The sequence below is a fragment of the Acomys minous genome (assembly GCF_964271855.1).
Source record: "Acomys minous genome assembly, chromosome: 12".
NCBI classification, from domain to species: Eukaryota; Metazoa; Chordata; class Mammalia; order Rodentia; family Muridae; genus Acomys; species Acomys minous.
In genome coordinates this window covers 111,998,806-112,018,564 of record NC_140493.1, presented here as the reverse complement: position 1 = coordinate 112,018,564, position 19,759 = coordinate 111,998,806, and the positions used below count along the sequence as shown (strand labels likewise).

At 58.4% G+C, this 19,759-nt stretch overlaps 1 protein-coding gene across 7 annotated transcripts in view; it reads right to left on the bottom strand.

Annotated features, from left to right (window-relative positions):
* BAHCC1 (BAH domain and coiled-coil containing 1) overlaps nt 1-19,759 on the bottom strand; it is a 62,282-nt gene that overhangs the window by 29,370 nt on the left and 13,153 nt on the right. For all 7 annotated transcript variants that reach the window (XM_084748168.1, XM_084748170.1, XM_084748167.1 and 4 more), the window contains one exon: nt 6,593-6,748. In XM_084748168.1, the coding sequence (XP_084604294.1) occupies nt 6,593-6,748 (156 nt within the window). The remainder of the gene's footprint in view (nt 1-6,592; nt 6,749-19,759) is intronic.

Here is a 19,759-nt window from a genome sequence, read left to right as displayed (position 1 = left end):
ATGGCCTGGGCATCAAGGACCCTGTGACAGAGAGGGCCTCACAAGTCACACTTCTGACTGCCAGGGCGGCTTAGTTCACCTGCTGCTGGCAGGTGCCTTTCCCTACAGCCTCCAAGCATCTGCAGCCGGAGCCTCTGTGATGGCCCCAGTGACCACAGACAAATCCGAGGCCACCTTCTGCCTCGGAACTCCTAGCCGACTAGGGGAAGCGGCCCTGGGTAGATGCAGAAGTCAGGCTTAGGTTGCCCTCCTGCCCTACCAAAGCCTACCAACTACCAAAGCCCCTCTTGATGGTTAGAGTGAGGGGTTCCTGACCAACAGGAAGAAAAAGAAAAGAAGATGGCTGACAGCGAGGCCAAAAGACTGCAGGGCAAGGCTGGAGAGGTGGCTCAGTGGATAAGAACACTGGCTGCTCTTCCTGAGGTCCCCGAGTTCAATTCCTAGCACCCACATGGCGGCTCACAACCATGTATAATGGAATCTGAGTCCCTCTTCTGGTGTGCATGAAAACAGAACACTCAAGATACATAAAATAAATAAATAAATCTTTTTTTTCTTTTTTCTTTTCTTTTCCTTTTTCTTTTCTTTGTTTTTGTTTTTGTTTGTTTGTTTTTTCAAGACAGGGTCTCTGTATAGCCTTGACTGTCCTGGACTTGCTTTGTAGACCAGGCTGGCCTTGAACTCACAGAGATCTGCCTGCCTCTGCCTCCCTAGTGCTGTGATTAAAGGCGTGTGCCACCATGCCCGACAAATAAATCTTTTTTTAAAAAGTAAACCATAGGGAGCTGGGCGTGGTGGCGCATGCCTTTAGTTCCAGCACCTGGGTCAGGAAGCCATAAGGTGGGGGCTCCCCCTGCCCACCCAGAAGGACAGGTAGGTACCTAGAAGGTCCTCAGGCAGACTGCCTCTGTTTTCCTGGGGCCTGGTTCCCACTCCCCTCAAGTTATTCCCGGCGCCTATTTCCTGTTATTCTGCACGGTCCACAGTAACTTGGTACTAGCCCTCTCGCAGACCACAGCCCTTTTCCTCAGTGAGATCCACTGTAGCTCACTCATTGATAGACCAGGAGTGCTGGGCTAAGAATCCTGACGCTAGATTCTCGGCTAGATTCTCATGCTGCTTGATTGACTAGTAATGTCTGCCCTGGGAACAAGCAGGATGTAGCGGCCAGTTCGCAGGACACTTGCCATCTCTGCTTCAGTGGCTGGAGGGAGTAACCTAGCAACAACCCCAGCTCTGCCTGCCAAATGCCCCTGCTTTAGGGTCTCCTCAGCCTACTTTGCCAGATTCCTAGTCATCCAGGCCAGGATTTCACAGTGCGGCCCCCAGGGTTGACCACCCAAGTGGCTAGAGATTAGAATGCCAGCCTTCAGGGTATGTCTCCTCCCTCAGGCCTGCAGAGCGCGGAGCCACAAGTGTTCAGGGAACAAGGCCCTGCAGTCTCCATGCCCCCGGGCTGAGAGGGATAACCAAGGGCCCAAGAAGCCAGGCTCCCACGGGCAGGCTGCCCTGGATCCAGAGGGACAGTCCTCCATGTCACAGGGAGGCGCCTGGCACTGGCCAGTCAGCCTGACAGGGGGCTGGGGAAGTCAACTGATGATGGGCAAACTACAGAGGAAGAGTACCCTGGAGGTGGCCCCAACATTCTGCTGGCATCTAGGACAACAGCCCTGCCACCCACACCCTCTGCAGCGCTCCCAGGAGGTCCCTTGTGCCAGGAACTACACGCACACGGGCAGTGAGCATGTGCATCAGGTCTGTCAACTTGGGTTTTGCCCAGGTTGGACCCAAGGATCCAGGAAGATTTCTACCTAGTGATTCACCCCGGCCACTGCCGTCCCCACTACCTGCAGTGCAGAGAGGAGGCGGCCTGTGGTGTCCCAGGGCCAAGCAGCTGCGTTAACCAGTGTGGCTTCAGGTGAGGAAACAGGCCCAGAGACTCTAAGCTGAGCGTGGGAACCTAAGGCTAATGTGCCCACCAGAGGCAGAAGCCCTGAGCCCCTGCAGCTGCTTCCTGAAGGCTGCAATGAGGCTGGCTCGGGGGAGCCTGACCTGGGAGCACCAAATTCCCAGGGCAGTGTCTAAGAGTTCACAACATCAGGGTTTCTCTGTGTAGCCTTGGCTGTCCTGGACATGCTTTGTAGACCCGGCTGGCCTTGAACCCACAGTGATCCGCCTGCCTCAGCCTCCCGAGTGCTGAGATTAAACGCATGTGCCACCCCTGACCCCCGCCTGCCCTCCAACTCTTCCAGCGGCCAGATTTTCCTTATCAGCAGCTCTTTGTTGGCATGGGTGGGACACCATGAAATTTGGGAGGCCCAGGATGAAGCAGAGGACCAAAGAGGAAGCACCAGGGTTCTGGGGGCAGTCAGGGGTGGGGCGGGGTCATTTTATTCATAGAAGCAGGCGATGTAGAGACGGCTCAGCAGTTAAGTGTGCGTCCTGCTCTTGTAAAGGACCCGAGTTCTGCTCCCAACACCCACATCTGTGGCTCACATCTGTCTGTGACCTAGCTCCAGGAGACACAATGGCCTCTTCTGGGTTCTGTGGGTCCTGCAACTCATGCGTGTACATACCCACACAGAGAAACATGCTCATACACATAATTAAAATTTAAAATTAGCCGGGCATGGTGGCGCACACCTGTAATCCCAGCACTCAGGGAGTCATGGGCAGGAGGATGGCTGTGAGTTCGAGGCCAGCCTGGTCTACAAAACAAGTCCAGGACAGGCAAGGCTACACAGAGACACTCTATTTCGGGGGTGGGGGTGGGGGGGAAACACCTTTAAAAAAAAACTAAAAAGGAAGGAAGGAGAGACTACACCACACAATGGTTCATGCCCACGGCAGCAGTGAGAAGAGACAAAGGGGCCGTTGCAATTACTAGGTCGGACTGGTCTTCACCGCAAGCTCTAGGCCAGCCAGAGTCACAGGGCTCACGTGGTAAGTCTGTTCCAAGGAGACCAAATGGAACAGGAGAAAGGGAGCGAGGATCCAGAGTCTGAAGAAATAGCCACCAGGGGGCAGTTTCAGGGGAAAGCCTTTGGCCCACCCAAGAGGGTGGGCTCTGCATAGGACCTGTCTCCTGGCTGGACACAGTCCAGCCCACGCTCACCCCTGTGGTAAGTCCTGAGGGAGGCGGAGGCAGCTGGAGAAACGTGGGAGTGTGTGGGGTCTGGAACAGCAGGGTACACTGGTGTGGCTCCTGTGTGTGGCTCCTGTCTCACTGGAATCTAGCCAGGCAGGGATGGAGAAGAAGTGGCCACCAGGGTGGGTGTGGCTTTGACAGAAGTTGGCTCGGCTGGCAGCCAGTACTGGCACGCGTGCCCATGGCTCCCCCTCCAGGTGGCACAAGAGACCACGGCTGGCAGGGCTGAGTCAGCTCCAAGCTCCCGTATCCATCCCCAGCCCCCTAGCAACAGCATCCCCTTTTCATTGCCCTGTGGGTGGTCCCAAAGCAGGCAGCTGTGGCGGTGGTGGTGGTGGTGGGGGCGGTCACTGACAATAGGGCCAGCTGTGCTGCACCACACCCCAGTGGCACCCACTCAGGCCGTTGGCAATTGGCCACTCACCTCTGCCCCAGGCCAGTTCTGCTGTCCACCCTACCCCAAGGCCCTGACGTCCACTTCTGGCAAGACCCGTCATCTTGGGTGAGCCAAGGGGCCAGAAGGCTTGGGGCTCAGCAAGCAGGTCCCTGCTCCAGGCCAGATGTTTCAGGGCGGCTCCTCCAACACCAGGGTGCAGCCCTTGAGCCCCCAGCTGTTCCAGGGACACAGGAAGCCTGGGCCCCCGCTTACAGCTGCCTTACAGATGGTGAGGGGAGGGTGCTCTGGCTGTCTTGAGAGTCCCTGTCATAAGCAGGAGTGCACCTACGGACAACTCCCACAAGGGCTACTTGTCAGCCCCCGTCTGCCTGACCTAGACACGAGAAAGCCCAGGGCAGGAAGGAGGCGGTGGGCAGGCGAGACAGAGTCCCTGCGTCTCTATGTTCTAGGGGTGGTTGAAGGGACGAAAGGCCAGGGTAAGGCCGGGTCTCCTGGCCTCTTGCCCAGGAAGCCCCCGTGCTGGATAACCCCCATTCTTTGGCCGTGTCGCGTGCCCCCTGCCTGCCTTGCCCCCCGCCCTCCTGTACACACATGGCCGAGAAACAGGCTCCAGCACGTGGAGCCAGCTGGCACCCCGTCAGACTAGCAGCCAGGCACGCTGCCAGGGCAGCCAGCCAGCCTGCCACTCGCTCCCGCCCCGCCCGCCCTGGCCTCTACCGCACAGAGCAGGCTGCGCCATGTGGCCTGTCAGGGAGTGAGGCTGCAGACGTAGAAGGCAGGGGAACCCCCGCAGCGGGGGACACCCTAGGGTGGGGAGGAAGAGGAGGAGGAGGCGGCGGTGAGGGGGTAACCTGAGGCACAGGCCCGGAAGGTATGTACTGTCAGATGACTCCAGGCAGACATGGACCTGCTGCCGCTCTCAGGTGGGACCTGGAAGGTTGCAAGTGTGCGCTTCCCGCTCCAGGACGGCTGTCTGCCCACACACCTGTCTCCAGCCCCCAGTGAGCCCTGTGCTGTGCTGTACGGAGTCTTAAACATCCTGCTTCCTGCCCTGCGTGCACCTGGGCATTCTACCTGCCTCTGGGAACTTCATGTTACATCTGCCACAGTGGGTGCCCAGCAGTGGGCAAAAAAGACTCCTGTTGCCCTTGGAAGTGGCCCCAGAGACGAACGCTTTCTCCTTGTGACACAGCTGGGCCCCTATTCCTGCCTCCAGTGCAGGACTGGGGATACAGCATGAGCGAATGGTAGGACAGAGCCGTGAGGGCCAAGGGCTCGGCTCTGCCCTCTACAGCACACGGCCTGGATATTGGCTCTCACCAGCCATGTGGGCGCCCTTGGGCGTAGGGCTTGAAAACAGAACCCGCCGAGGCGGAGCCCCATGTGGGTGCCTGGGGTTTGGGGGTGCCTAGGGTGGGTCATAAGCAAATTCTACCAGACAACCGTTGCTGCAAGGGGAAGTAAACGGTTGTAGGAGCTGTCAGCCTCCACCCACCCTTCTGAGCGACCGGCCCAATAGGGGACAGGACTGGGCGCTCTCCCGGGCAGGTGGTGCCACCCACAAACCGCCCTTCTTGCTGGTGGTGTCCCCTGGGGGTAGGATGGAGCGGAAGCAGGCATATGTGTCTCTATTGAGTAGGAGGCGGGCCGACATTCCTGGGCACTGTCGGTTACAAGGACGGAAGTTGGGTCGGTGGTCAGTCCAGGGCTGCAGCCCTATCTTGAGTGGCGTCCATCGCCTGCCTGTTCCTGCTGCTTGGCCGCCGCCCTCATCCTTCCTGCAAACATCCTGGGAGCCAGATGTGGCGGCCAGCTGGGAGATGCCCAGCAGACACAAAAGGCCTGGGGCCACCCACAGCTGGCCATGGAGTCTCTTACTAGGGTCCAGCTCTGGCCAAGCCGGTCCCCACCCAGGGCTCTGCCGGGAGGGCAGGGGTAGAAAACATCCCAGGTGGTCTGGGCCGAAGACTCCATTCTTCCCACTGGATTCTCAGGACCTGGCTGACCTCCCCTCCACCCAGGAGAGTGTTGCTGCTTATCACCTGCCCAACATGTGTGCTCTGAACAGAAGCCCAAAGGCCAGATTACTCTAACAACTGTCCCTCACTTGTCACCTGCCCTGTTTGGAAAACAGCCCCTTCTTGTTGCACAAAGAGAGGTTTCTCAGGCCTTCCAGCAGTGCTGGGGTGCTAATCTCTCTGCCTAGGACATGGGCAGGCGGGCTGTGCACCGTGTGTGGGTCCACTGCGCTCTGTAAACAGGACGCCTGAGCGCAGCAGTCATTGAGTTACGGCAGTGCCTGGTGCCAGGAGCGAGAGCTCTGTGTGCCCGCTGCCAACTGCAATTACCTCCCTCCCGAGTGCCAGCCAGGGAGGGGGTTAACCCTTCCTGCACCAAGGGGGATGCACAAGCAATGACCAGGCCAGGGGTACTGGGGACCCAGGGCCACCTTCCAAGTTATAAAACCAAATCGCAAAGCTAACATCAGACATGTGGACAAGGTACATCCTAGCATGGGAAAAAAGCCCAGGAGAGGCCTGAGTTCCCAACAGAGGGGGCTCTAGAACCTATCCTGCTTTAAGATGTCTCAGAGTAACAGGTACTTCGGAGGATCTTTAGCATAGGCGGGACTGGTTGGGGTGGGGGGGTTGGGGGGGGACCAACAGAGGGCTCTGCCTGCTGACAGCTCTCTTCTCTCCGGCTGACACATCTGGAGCCCATGCCTGCTTGAGTCTGGGGAGGTGGGGGCAGCCCGCGGTGGAGGGCACGTCCCAGTCCGGCTGGCCCAGCTGCACTCCACATTTCCTCAGCCTCCCCGGAGCCCTCCCTGCCCAACATCTGGAGCACACACATCTGGCCAGGACCAGTGCCTACTGGGTCCATCCCATTTCCAACCAATTACCACCTCCCCTGAGAGACTTCCTCGGCAGGGAGGCAGCCCCCACACCCCCTCCCAAGCTGCACACTTGGCAGGGCCTGCTGGCAGGGTTTCACAGTTGGCCCTCTAGGGCCCCTGGGTACGGCCAGGAGCCCAAGACCTGACTTACCTTCGTGGGAGTGGGAGAACCACATCTGGGAGGTGGCAGGGTGGGATCCTCGGTAGGCTGGCTCAGAGGGAGAGGTCGCAGGGCCGCTGGGGCTGCTGGTGAGGAAGCTGCCCATGAAAGAGGAGGCTGGGGGGTTTCCCATCAGACGGCTGCTGGCTGTGGACACAGGACAAGAGCGCGTCTATAAGCCGGGGCGGTGGTGGCGCACGCCTTTAATCCCAGCACTCGGGAGGCAGAGGCAGGTGGATTTCTGTGAGTTTGAGGCCAGCCTGGTCTACAAAGCGAGTCTAGGACAGTCACGGCTACACAGAGAAACCCTGTCTTGAAAAACCAAACAAACAGTGTGTCTATGGAAATTCCGAGGCACAGCGCTACAAATGCAGGGCCAGCGCCCTTTCCCCCAAAGCCACGCCCCCCGCAAGGTGCCTTATTTCCATAGGGCCCTCGCCTTGTCTCCAAATGTTCAAGAAAGCCATCGCAGGAAAAGCTGCCCACACAGGCACCTGAGAATCACGCTCAGTGTCCTGAGCCCCTTGTGCCTTGGGAGTAAAACCCTGTTACTTGAGAGCCGCGTTACCACCGCCATCCGTGCCACCCACCCCATCACGTCTGACCATACCTCTACCCTCCGCTGTTCATATCACCCTCGTCGACACCACCGAAACCCACAGCACCACCACCTATAGCACGACTGCCGTCCTCACTGCCGCCACCACCCACCTTGCTGCTACCAGCCGGATCACCAGCAGCAGCAGCAGCACCCACGCACACACCGCCACTCCTGTACCACCACCGGTAACAACGGCTGTGTTATCACCACCACCGCCACCATCACCGCCACCATCATGTCCTTTCCCACAGTGGCATCACCGACTAGGTGCTCAGCATGGTGTCAAACGCGCATTCAGGACCGAAGGTGGACAAACCCCCTGTGGGCCTCCTTGCTGGCACAGCTCTCAGGCCACGGCATTGGCGCCTGACGGTTTCTCTGATGCTGGTGGACTCGTCAGCGAGCTTTGCCTGTGCCTCACTGAGAGGACTAAGAACCAGCAAGGCCTCAACCAGATGCCGTGGGTCAGTGGGAAGGGGCACAGGTCCCCGCCCTGTCCTGGGCAGCGAATTCCTTCACTCCTTTTCCCACCTCCACTTAGACAAGGCGGCCCCAGTCCCAGGTGAACAGGGGAGACTGGGTTGGAAGGAAGTCGGACTAGTCAGGAAAAGAGACCAGAGCTACACAGGGCAACTCCTCAAGTCCCCTGTGGGTCGCTCAGGACCGGGCTCTGACGGAGCTGGCATTGAGCAAAAGACAGTCATTTGCCTGACGCTCAGACAGTGAGAGAGAAGAGCCGCCCAGGCTTCTTGGGCTGGGCCGGCATTTTCCTCGGTGGGGAGCTGTCCCTGATCCTAGGTCACCCTCCAGTCTGCTCACCCTCTTCTCCTGCCCCCCAGCCAGCCTGCTACATCCTCTACTAGTGGCTGTCATGGGCTGTGCCCTGTCTCTGCCAGAGTCCAGCAGTCAGGGCCAGGCCAAGTGAGTCTCCTTGGTTGTCATGACTACCAGCTCTTGTCCACACACAACATACGTGCACAGAAAGCCTCTGCACACAGGGCCGTTCAGTGGGTGGTCTGGGCTGCACTGCTGGTGCTTCACCCCAGCGCAGTGCCCTGGTACCCTGCCACCTCTGTTCCTGGGCAGGGAGCCTATTTCATGGCTATCCCAGGGTGGGGGGCAGGACAGAGTGGGGTGGAGTCAGACCGGCCCAAGGTGAGTCAGAGCAGCAGCTTCCCGCCCAGGAGGCAAGGGAATTGGTAAATGGGTGATGCCTCATCTCTCCTGGCTTGGCCCTGGGAACTTCCCAAACACAGGGTGACTCAGCAGGGAAGCAGCAAGGCCAGGGAGGGGACTGCCCCTGCGGGACCCTGGCATCTGTACCAAGCTCCGCTAGCTCCCAGCCTAGCGGCTGGAAAGTGGTTTCTTTCCTCCTGGTGTTGAGGGGATGCAGTGCGCAGTGGAGAGCACCCTGAATGTGGCCAGAGGACGGAGGGTCTGCGAGTGAGCGCTGGCCCGGGCACAGACTAAAGGGTCCTCTTGCTTTGTGCAGGCCCATGAAGAAGATGCTGAAGGCGCCCAAGAGCCAGGGACTTCCCGGACAAGACCACATGGATGGGATGGCCAGAGGACCAGTCCAGACCACAGGCGTGTCCACAGCGGGGGAGGAGACTCCGGGCTGGGAAGGGAAGTGCTCCCCCCCACCCAGCTCCGGGGACTGTGGGGGGCCATGCTTGTGGGCTGAGTGTGGCTGCTCCAGCTGCAAACTTTCTGCCTGGCTGCCGAGGCTGGCCCCAAGTCTCCCAGGCCTTTCTACTCCTCCTACCCCACGCCCTGCACCCGCCTAGGAAAGCACCACCCATGGGAAGCGACGGAGTCCAAAAGCTGGGTCTGCAAAAACAATTTCTCCAGGATCCTGGCCTGGGAATGGCAGTACCTTGAGTTCTCTCACATCCAGAGGACAAGGTGGCATTGGCCCTCAGCTCAGTGTCCCACAGGCCCATGGATCCATGAGGCCTAAGCAAGGCAACAGCTCCCTCACAGTCTCCCAGTAGGGATCCAATCCTACAGCCCCGCCCCCCCTGAGAGTCAGCCCCTGGGCCCCACCCCTGCTGAGGGCCTACAGTTGACACTCAGTTCCAATGCTGTCCCAGAAGAGGGTCCCTCTGACAGGAGGCCTGAGGCCTGAGGGACAATACAACAGCCTGGTCAAACCGCTACCCTAGGTGAACAAGGGCAGGAGCTGCACCTGTGTTAGAAGCTCCTGTGCCAAGCTCAGGCACGTGTCACCCCATACTGGCCTGTCTTCTGACATGGGGGTATTTTAAAGGGTTCTCCTTTACAGCTGGTTCCACTAAGCCCCTTAAAGCGGGGGTGGGGTAGGGGTGGGAGGGCTGCTGCCTGCAGAGTCTGTGAAATTAAAGGGTGGGGGCAGGGTCACAGCCGTTCCCCTCCTGGATCCTGTGACAAGTCACCTCCTGCAGGTTTCTGGCTGCACCTGGGGGTTTTCACTCCCTTCCTCCCTTTCTTGTCAGAAAGTGAAGTGAAGGGCCTCACAGCGTCCTCACTACACAAACGCCACATCTCCTGCCCAAACAGCGAAAGCGGCGCCTGGAGGCGGCTGCCACCAGTGTTTCAAGGGACCCCTTCTGGGCACTGGGCACCTTGGCGTGGAGTGAGTTCTGGGAGCACTGGCCCAGGGAACATCCCTGTCAGATGGTGGCTCTCCGCCTTTGGAGGAGTGGGGGTTCTACCCACCATCCTGGTGCTGATGAGAAGCAGGAGATCCTATAGGCCTTGCCAGGCGGACAGCCTTGTGGTAGGCAGCAACTACTGGGGGGGGGCTGAGGGGGGGGCGGCACCCCTGGCTCCTTGAGGCTTTCCACAGCCTACCCAATCTGTAAGCAACCAAAAACAGCAGCAGCAACAACAACAACAACAAAAACCGGGACCGGGGATTTGTGTTTCCCATTGTCACCCACACCTTGAGGACTAGCGTGATGGCACCATGCCAGGCAAGAAGAGCCCTAGGCAGACCTGGCAGCCACCTTCTAAACTCTGCCTTCTGACCAGGAGCCAACCCCAGACAGAGCTGGTGCAGTGGCTGCCTGAGAGCCCAGTTCAGCTTGGGTTGTGGCCAGGGCCACTGCCTCAGGCCAAGTCCGGCCGGGAACAGGGCTGAAGGCTCTTTCCTCTTGGCAACATCCCCTTTCTGTGAGTGCTGTGGTTACCAGACTAGGAAGGACACTGGGGAGCCTGGTACAGCAGAGAGACCCAGAAGGGCTCCTAACAGTGGGGGTGGGGGTGGGGGTGGGGGGGACGGACTTCTTGGTTAGGTTCTCAGATCTTCACCCCAACCACACTGTCCCAGGTCTTAAAGGAAAGAAAGTGTTCCACCCTGCATTGTCAGTGCCTGGCGACAGTTCCAAGGACAAGCTGAACAGGTCTGCAGAATGATGCCACTGACCATCCAGTCACCCCTCTGAAGGACAAGACAAGCCCCAACGCCTGAACATCTTCTCAGGAAAGACTTGAGAAGTGTGAGGCAGCGGTGGCCTCTGGGAAAGGCAGTTCTGTGCTGTCCCCACGTCAGACCCCACCAGCTGCTCTGCAAGCCTGCAGCAGCTCTGCTCTCAGCTCTGCCCAGGACACCATGAAGGCCTGGCTCGAATGCCTGCCTGGCTGAGAAAACTATCCTAGGAGCCAGCATGCCAGAGGGCCGACTTGCCGCACCTCAGGCAACGAACACAGAAGGCACAGCTCCATTCGTGGGAGGCTGGTCTGTGCCTATGCCAAGGTCAGCGACCTGCACGGGGCCATGGGCCACACCTGGATCATGGCACGAGGGGCTGAGGAACCTGCTAGAGAGAGCGGAGAATGGCCTGCTCAGAGGCTCACTGGTACCACAGCCTTCGGCTCCCTTTCTGGAAAGATGCTGGACCACTGTGAAGGGTGAAAGAGTCACTGGGCCTGTCAGGGCTCCTGTCAGGGCTCCTGTGAGGCCTGAGCATCAACAGCCATGCACTGGAGAACAGCACCTTCAACTTGGCACTGGGGGCTGCGGAGGCTGCAGTCCTCGAACACCCTGGTTAGGCCTAACTGTCAACCTGACACAGCCTTGAGTCCACTGAGGGAAGCCTCCATTGAGGAACTGCCCGGGTGAGGGTAGCCTGTGGGCGTGTCTGTGAGGATCTGCCTTCATAATTAATTGATACAGGAGAGCCCACGGGCAGCCTCAGTCCTTGAGCACATGGTCTGGGGTGCGCGCGTGCATGTGTGTGTGTGTGTGCGCGCGCGCGATGTAGCTAAACATGAGACAGCAAGCAGCGCCCTTCCATGGTTTCCTCATCACGTTCCTGCTTGAGTCCCCAGTTTGACTTTCCTCAGGCACAGAATGTGACCTGGAAGTGTAAGCCAAATAGTTTTGGGCCAGACTGTTTACTCACAGGCACAGAGTGAAACCAGAGCACCTAGAGGCAAACTGCAGAGCCTGGGAGGCGAATGTGGCCTACGTGGCTAGACGACACTCAGGGCAGCGGACGAAAGCGAGTCAGCCCTTTCTTCTTTCTCTCACCGGTGTGTTCCCTAGGCCCACTTGCCCACTGTGGCCAAGTCAGTCCACGGACGTGATGTCAGCAGGCAACCTTAGGGTGCCCAGGAGTCTGGGCCACTAAGAGCCCTGGACAACAAAGCCTTGTGGACCTGACCGCCTAACACCAAGCCAAGGATCCCCTGAGGATCTGGCACACCAGCGCCTAGTCCTGGCGGCTGTATGCCACCTGGGTGCTAGCTAGCCGTGCCTGTGCAGCCAGCTCTCTGGCCAGACTGTGCCATCTTGGCATTCTGACACTATCCTGAGCCAGTGGGGACAGAGCTTCAGGGAACAAAGGGAGGCACCAGCGTCTCCCTCCTCTGGAAACTGTGAAATGGGTTGTAAAAACTAAAACCACAGCTCACTGAGATGGTGGCAGCTCCGGAGAAGCAGCTCCCTTCCCAGGCTCTCTGTGCTCCTGTTGCTTCCGGAAGCCCCAGCTGACTGGCTGCTGGCATGGGCCTCCTTGGCTCTGTGTCTGGCGGCTGCACCCACTGCCTGTGCCAGCTCCCACCCTCCTGCTCACACCCATTTAGACCCCCTTCCCCTGCCCCCCTTCCCCCCTCCCTTCAGCATCAGCTTCCGGCTCTGTCTCCCTGGGTCCCCTGAAGGCCAACTAGTCTTTGGTCTCCCCAGGAGACACCAGACTGGAGAGCTGAGCAGCCTGAGGCAGTTAAAGGGGAAGGAGGGCAAAGCTCTCTTCTCACACCAAGCCTGTCCCGGAGGGAGCCGCGGAGGAAGGCGAGACTCCGCCCCTCCTGCCTCACCCCACATTCCTCTCATTCCAGGAACCCTGGGGAGAACAGAAGTTCCACTCAGGGCTTTCTGCCAGGATCAGAAGGAAAGGCCCAGCCTGGCCCGCCTGGATCCTAGACATCTACCTGGCCCTGTGGCAGCAGGTGGAGAAGCAATTCTGAGACTCCTCCCCAAACCAGGTGACTGGAAGCTGTCGCAGGTGTCCTAGAGGCTGCCCTCCCGCTGCGCCCTGGTCTGTGGGCACACACAGAGAGCCCTGGCATTCCCATCTGCTGGAGGCAGCTGGTTGCCCCAGCCCCCGATGCCGTGGGGAGTGTGGGTGCACACACACATGGTAGAGGTGGGATGGACCTTACGCAAACACTCCAAGAATGTGTCTCCTAGTGTGTGCGTATTTCTCACCAAGTGCGTGTCTATAACGGTGTATGTGTGCCTGGCTGTGAGGTCACACATGTCAGGTGGGCGACAAGCATGGGTGGTCAGAGTGTGTGAGTGTGAGTGTGAGTGAGTGTGCGCCCACGGCTGGGCTGGGCTGCATACAAGCCTTACAAACTCCGCTCCTGAGCATGAGGGCATACACTGTGCTCAGTCTCCGAAGAGCTATCTCCCGAGTGTCAGGTCTTTACCAGACTCACACTGCCTAGCCTAGGTGGACCCTGGCAAGTCTGCCCACCACCTCCCCCGGTGCAGGGAAGCAGGCTAGCTGTGGAAGAAAAGAACCAGAGTCAGTCTCCGCTGCAGCTTCAAGGCCTCTCGGTTGGTCGGTGGGCACAGCCTCGCAGTTGCCTCTCTTCTCCTGCCCTAAGACAGGGTTTCTCTGTGTAGCCCTGGCTGTCCTTGACTCTGTAGACCAGGCTGGCCTCGAACTCACAGTGATCCGCCTGCCTCTGCCTCTGGAGTGCTGGGATTAAAGGCCTGCTGGGCCACCATGCTGGCCTTTCCAGCTGCCTCTCTGGAGGCCAGGGATTAGGATCGCTCTGGAAGGCAGGCCACACAGCCAAGGTTGTCTCCCTCAGCTCCTGGGGAAGCAAGGTCCAGTTTTCCTCAGACTCCCGTCTCAGAGCCCTCTTCATGAGCAGGCTTGCTAGCAGACAAAAAACAAAAGCACCCAAAAAAATCCCCTAAAGCTTCAAGCCCACCGCCAGACGTCAGCCCATGGCTCAGCATTAGGCTTTCTTCACTTTCTGTCCTGCCCTCAAAGCAGGCAGTGAGTGCGTCTGACAGCACCAGGTCTTCACAGGGCCACACACCACAAAAGCCATGGGCCAGCTCCATGAAGGTGGCTGGAGAAGAGGAGGCTACGACAGACCAGAGAGAGGAACTGAAGGAAAGAGGCAAGATGGAGCCACGGCCTGCGGTGGGGGCTGAAGGAGTGGCCAGGCGCGCTGAGCGGTGGGCGGTGGGCTTGGCCCACCCTTGGGGCGTGGGGGCGGCCCAGGAATGATCACCTCACCCGGGAAGCCCCTTGGCCAGTCCAAGAGAACCTTCCGGAAGTCCCAAAGGAAGCCACTTTCAGGCCATAATAGGAAACCTCTGTGGTTGCTGAACCGCTCAACTGGGCAACCATGGAAAAGGCCGGGAGGCAACGGTGACAAGGGACAGGCCCAACCGACAGCCCAGAACTAATAAAAGAAAAAGGAAAATCGGATATAAGTCTGGTTCTTATTAAAAGAGTAAATTTAGCCCTTTGGCTAGGACAGGAGGCGGGGTGGCCAAGGCTCCCCACAGCAGGGGCGGGGGCGGGGGGGGCTGGACTTCTTCCCAGAGTGATTCAGTATCCCAGGACAGGCGGGCCGGGGTGGGGGGCATGGGGGGGTCTGGGGCTGAAGGAGTGGGGGGACACATACCCCCTCTTGTCCTCCTTCACACCTTCCCTTGTGTCCCTCCCTCCCTGGGCAGCTGGAAACCCAGGGCCTCTCCCAGCGGCCCAGGCTGCTCCTATGGGTGGTGCGAAGGGCAGCAAGGGAGTAAGGAGGTGAGGGGGACTGCTCAGCACCACTCCTGGGAGCCACGCCCTGCGTCTTGGAGCCTTCCACCACCAAAGCAGGCACTTACTTCCCTTCCCACTGCCTTGACTAAGCTGGCCACATAAAGGAAGACCACCCCAGCGTAGTTTATCTATCAGGGCCTCACCCCAGTGCGTACTCACAATACACGGCTACAAATAACACACATGTTGGCAGTGTACACCCACACAAACACGTTTTTACATATACTCTCCTGGCAAACCTACAGATCACTCACACTCACACACACACACAAACACACACACGCTTGGGTCTCTTCTCAGACAGGCAGTGGCCCCGCACTCAGGACTGGAAACTCTGACCCGGCTATGGGCGTCCACCCTGTTCTCCTGTAGCTAGCCTCTCTCCCATGCCTTAAGGATGACCCTGAATGTGGCCTATTTCGACCATGGTCAGCGGGGACCCAGACCCTCGCCTGGGCATGCTCCCTGCAGGATGAACTTCCGTGAAACTAGGTCCGTAGGAAACTCTCACCCTTCCCAGTTTACTGTCTGTGGGTAATGACTTCACCAGGCTGGCTGGATTTCCCCTCCTGACAAGCAGACCAGTGTCTGTGGTGCTGCGTGTAACCTCTCGTCCTATCTAGGACCCACAGTGATGACAGGGGCTGCATAGGGTAGAGACCCCAGGGACAGCGCAGCCTGAGAAATTAAGGAGATGGGGGTGGGGGGGTAGAGATGCTAGAGACAGCTCCTCTCCCCCTCCATGTGGCTCACATTTCTTGGTCGGGTTGCCTGGAGGTGTGTGAGCCTCCTCAGTCCTTGTGGCCAGGGCCTAGCAGTCTCTGTGGTGGTGTGGAAAGCCACCGCCCCAGACTCACAGCGCTGCAGAAACAACAGGCCACTGTAAGTCCCTGGTGCTGGTGCCAGTACTCGGCCAGTGGTTCCCAGCACCTCTCCTGCACCCAGAGGTTGGTTACCTCTGCTGGACATCCACCAGCTCTGGAGCAGTGGGTGTCCACGCTGCGGCTCTCCTAGCCTGGTATCCATGCCCCGCAGGGCACTCAGAACTGGACAGACTGACTCCTTGCTTGGACTCAGACTCCTAAAGCCCCCGATGCACAAAGCAGGTGCAGGGTTCCTGGTGGTCTGAGAAGTACCGTATCCGCCAGAGGTGAGGAAGGGCCAGTCATGCCCGCCAGATGCCTTCCCATGGTGCTCTGGAACAAGCCATAAGGCTGAAAGCTTGGGCTGGCTTGTGCTTCCTGGAGGACCGAGGACTCAACCTGTAACACCCAGCAAGACTCAGGCCCATGGGACACCCCTGGTACCTTACAGGGCAGGGCAGACATTGGCCTTCGTCAAAGGGCTTAAGTAGGCAGTACGGCAGCAGGGCAGACGTGTGCACGGGGGCCGTTCCTCTCGTCCTGGGTCAGCTGCCACACTGGGCTACAGGAGCCACGGGAGTGGCGCAGGGCCTGGATCCCAGCATGACTGGAGGCCCAAGGGACACTGTATTCTGCAGGGGTGCGGGCTATGGGCATTCTGGATCTCTGCTGCCAGAACTGTGTCACTTCTCGGACAACTGTCTCAAGTCCGATGGACACTCGTACTGTGTTCTCTTCCAGAGGGAAGTAAGGTGGCCCCTCCTATACTCTAGTTCTCACGGCTTTCCCTGAAGAGCCCTGCCTGACCCCTTCCCAGTGAAGGCTCCTCCTCTGAATTCCTCACCAGCAGGACCCTCCACTCAGCCTTCTACTGCATGCCCCAGGGGCTGAGTTGTCGGCTGTGTCTTGTGGCACTTGGCCTGGTGCCAGGCATCACATCTAGGCTAACCCAGGGCACAAAGACTTCAGGCCTTGCAATAAGAAAGGAAGAGGAAGGGTCTGGGAAGAAGCAGCTGATGCAGCCAGACACTTTGGACAAGGAAAAGCGGGATGCAACTGCCCAGCTCAAGCCTAGTGCTCTCCTCTAGGGGGCAGACCCTGGTTCCCAGGAAGACCTGAGACTCAGGTGCTCCACACCTGGCAGGGTGGAAGAGCAAAGGACTGAGGGAGCACAGAACACACACAGGGGAGAGGCTGGGGTGTGCAGCAAGTGACAAAAGGCTTTGTGGGACTCGACAGGCCCAGACAGAGTGGGACAGAGGGGTCTAGAAATCCAGTTGTGGCAAACCGATGGGCACTTTTCAGCAAGATTGCGTCACTTTGCTAGGCTGCTGAGCAAGCTACCGAGGACGCTGCGTCGTGCTTGCAGGTCCATACGCCCCTCCAGAGGCACAGGGGTGTCCAGCAGTAGCTTCCAAGTGGAAACACAGAGACTGGACAGTTCAAGGCCACACAATGAAGCTCCGGGCTCAGGCTGTGCCATTTCAGTCTTTCCTGCCTCAGGAGAAGGGAGCACCACCAGGTGACTTGCTCTCTGGTGCGGGACGCTTTTCAAGAGCAGTGCCGCTGGGGCAGAGGGGGGCTGTCCCTGCTCCCTGCAGCACGGAAAGCAGCCAAGGCTCTAGTCTCTAGGATGGCTGTGAGTAAACACAAACTCAACTCCAAGGATTCTGGTGAGCTGATGGAGGGAGGCGGAGAAAAGTCATACCCACTACACAGGGTGGCTCAGAATGGACAGCTGCAGCCAGTCATCTGGCGAGGCCAGCCTGAGGGGGATGCCATGGACTCCAGCAAGAGACTTGATAGGTGGAAGATCCAGTAGAAAGGCTGGTAGCTCACCCCACACCCCCAAGCCCCTGACCTGAAGCCTGGTCCCACCCTTAACTCACCAGAGCAGGCTGGGCCTGTCACAAGTCATGGGGAAAGCAGGTAGAGGACCTCACTGAGACCCTGCTGTGTTGCTGATTCTTACCCTGTCTACTTTGAAGGCTTTGAAGGCAGGGGCGGCCCTTGATGGGGGCTAGAGGCTCAGGGTTGGGGCTGACAAGGGTAGAATCCAGTTCGTGGAAGTGCCCCGCAACAGCTTTGGAGGACTAGCCTGGCCGTGATTGACACCTAGATGCTCAGAAGAGCTCCCTCTAGCATCAGGCCCAGAGCCACCTCCCTACAGTGGGGGTGGAGGCCTTCCCCAGAGCCTGAATGAGGGCAAGGTTAGATGAGGAAGCACCAAGGTGGCCCAGGGCAGACTCTGACTCCACCTGGGCAGTCAGCTGACAAAGGGGAGACTGGATGGGGCACTGGCCAGAGCAGAGGACACCAGCTGTTGCTGCCCAGGCCACAGAGGTTCTGCCTCGGTTCCTTCACTGAGTTTCTGAGTGTCTATGTGGCTCCAGGGCCATCTACCCTCATCCTGGCCTAGCCTGCAACCCAAGGAAACTGTGAGTGGCCTGCACCCTGACCCACAGCCTGGTGCTCCACCTCTCTACACGAACTCCAAGGTAGCGGCAGAGCCAGGGAGCAGGCCTCCCTCAGGACTCGGGCTGTTGGGTCTGTGGTAGACAGTAATGCTGAGACTGGGAAAAGGACGGTTCACACATTTCGGGGGGGGGCGCTGCAGAGTGGGGACAGCTCACCCAGGAGTCTACAGCAATCCTAAGGGAACCTGGGAGAGAGCTGGGAGAGGGAAGCCTGACAGGGGACGTGTGGAGTCAGCTTCGAGGCATCTAGGGGCCTGAACAAGGCGGAGAGGCAGAAAGGCTCCAGTGAGAACAAAGCTTTGATGTGAAGGAATAAACCTCCATCCCAGAAGAGGTCTCTGCCTAGCCAGCGTCCAGAGGGCAGGGTCGTGGGCGCGCTAGGACTGTCTCTAGCGTGGCTGGCTTGTACCCCACCCCAACACACACGCACACACGCACACACACACACATACATACACACACGTGGCTGGGACCTCAGGGTGACTACATGACTAGAATGCCACAAAATTCAGGGGCCACCGCCTCCAGGGGAGCGTGTAGAAACTGCGGGTTCTGTCCAACGTGCCCTCTTCTCTCTCGTTTGCTCTGGGCAAAGCTGCTGCCAGGCTCCAGGATGCCTCACAGCCCCAGGGGCAGGAACTGAGACACCTGCAGTTCAATCCACCCTGCGCCCCAGATTCCCGACCCACAGAGTCTGAAATAATAAACATTTGCTGGCTTAAACTTCTGACTTTGAGGATAATTCGCTGCTATTTGTTACCTATCCTGCGAGAGCTAAGAGCTAACGAACAAGAGGAGACAGGGCCATAGGGTGGGTAAGCTTCCACAGAGAGCCCAGAGCACGCAGGGAGCCTCTCAGAAGGCTGAGGCAGGCATCCTTGCCTCCTTCCTGGAGGGTGGCCGGCGACACAGGGGACAGACCTGCTGCTGCAGAAGACAGGAGCACAGGTGCAGGTGTGAATCCAGCCAGTGGCCTCCCCTGGCCAGCAGGAGGGCCCTGAGGGCTTCTACCATCCTCACAGCCTCTGCCTTTCCTAGTCTGGACCTGAAGGCGTGTTCCCTGCTGAAGGGCCCTCTGGCTTGATCATTTGGGGTTTTTGCTGTTTACCACAAATCTTCAGTGTGTTGTAAAAGACAAAGATAATACGGCGTACAATTTTTTTGTTTTGTTTTTTAAACTTCATCTGTGTTCAGAAATGATAAGGGCTTGTTTAGAGTTAGCCTAAGATGCATTGTAACTTAATTTAGTTTTAATTTTAGTATTATTTTAAAGAAAATTAAAAATTTATTTTTAGGATACCCAAAGGGTTGTAAAATGTCTCAAAAAAAAATTAGATTGATTTCCAGGCAAGTTTCCCACAAGGTGACCTGATGGCCTGGGACGACATAGCGCATAGAAAGCTGGCTGATCAGAGCAGCTACTCAGCTACACAGAGCTGGCAAGGCCTGAGAGGCAGTGGCGCAGGGCAAGAGGGGCCAGCACTTAGCAGCCAGCTCACCGGCTAGGGACAGAGGGGTCTGCACAGGGAGAGATGAAGCAAGGGGCTGGGTCAGGCCGAGCTAAGTCCTTCCTGCAGCAGGCGCCCACAGGGACCAAGAGCAGAGACAGGGCGAGCTAACGTGGAAGAGAGAGCAGTGTCGAGGGGCAGGAAGCAGTGAAGAGCTTGCTGGGCAGGACTTTGCTGAGACATGACGTGTGTATTGGGGACAAGGTAGATGTGGCATCTGAGGGAAGGGACAGCAGAGCTGGCCTGGGCAGCACTTCTAGGCCCACTGGGCAAACATGGGTAGGTAGAGGGCTAAGGTGGGGAACTGACCAGGAGCCTGACCTAGGGGGATGGGCTTGCTCAGCCTGTGTATAGTCAACTCACATGGGGCCATCTTTGTGAAAAGGAGTCAAAAGAGAGCAAGGCCAACTTCAGGGGGAGCCCACAGAGGCT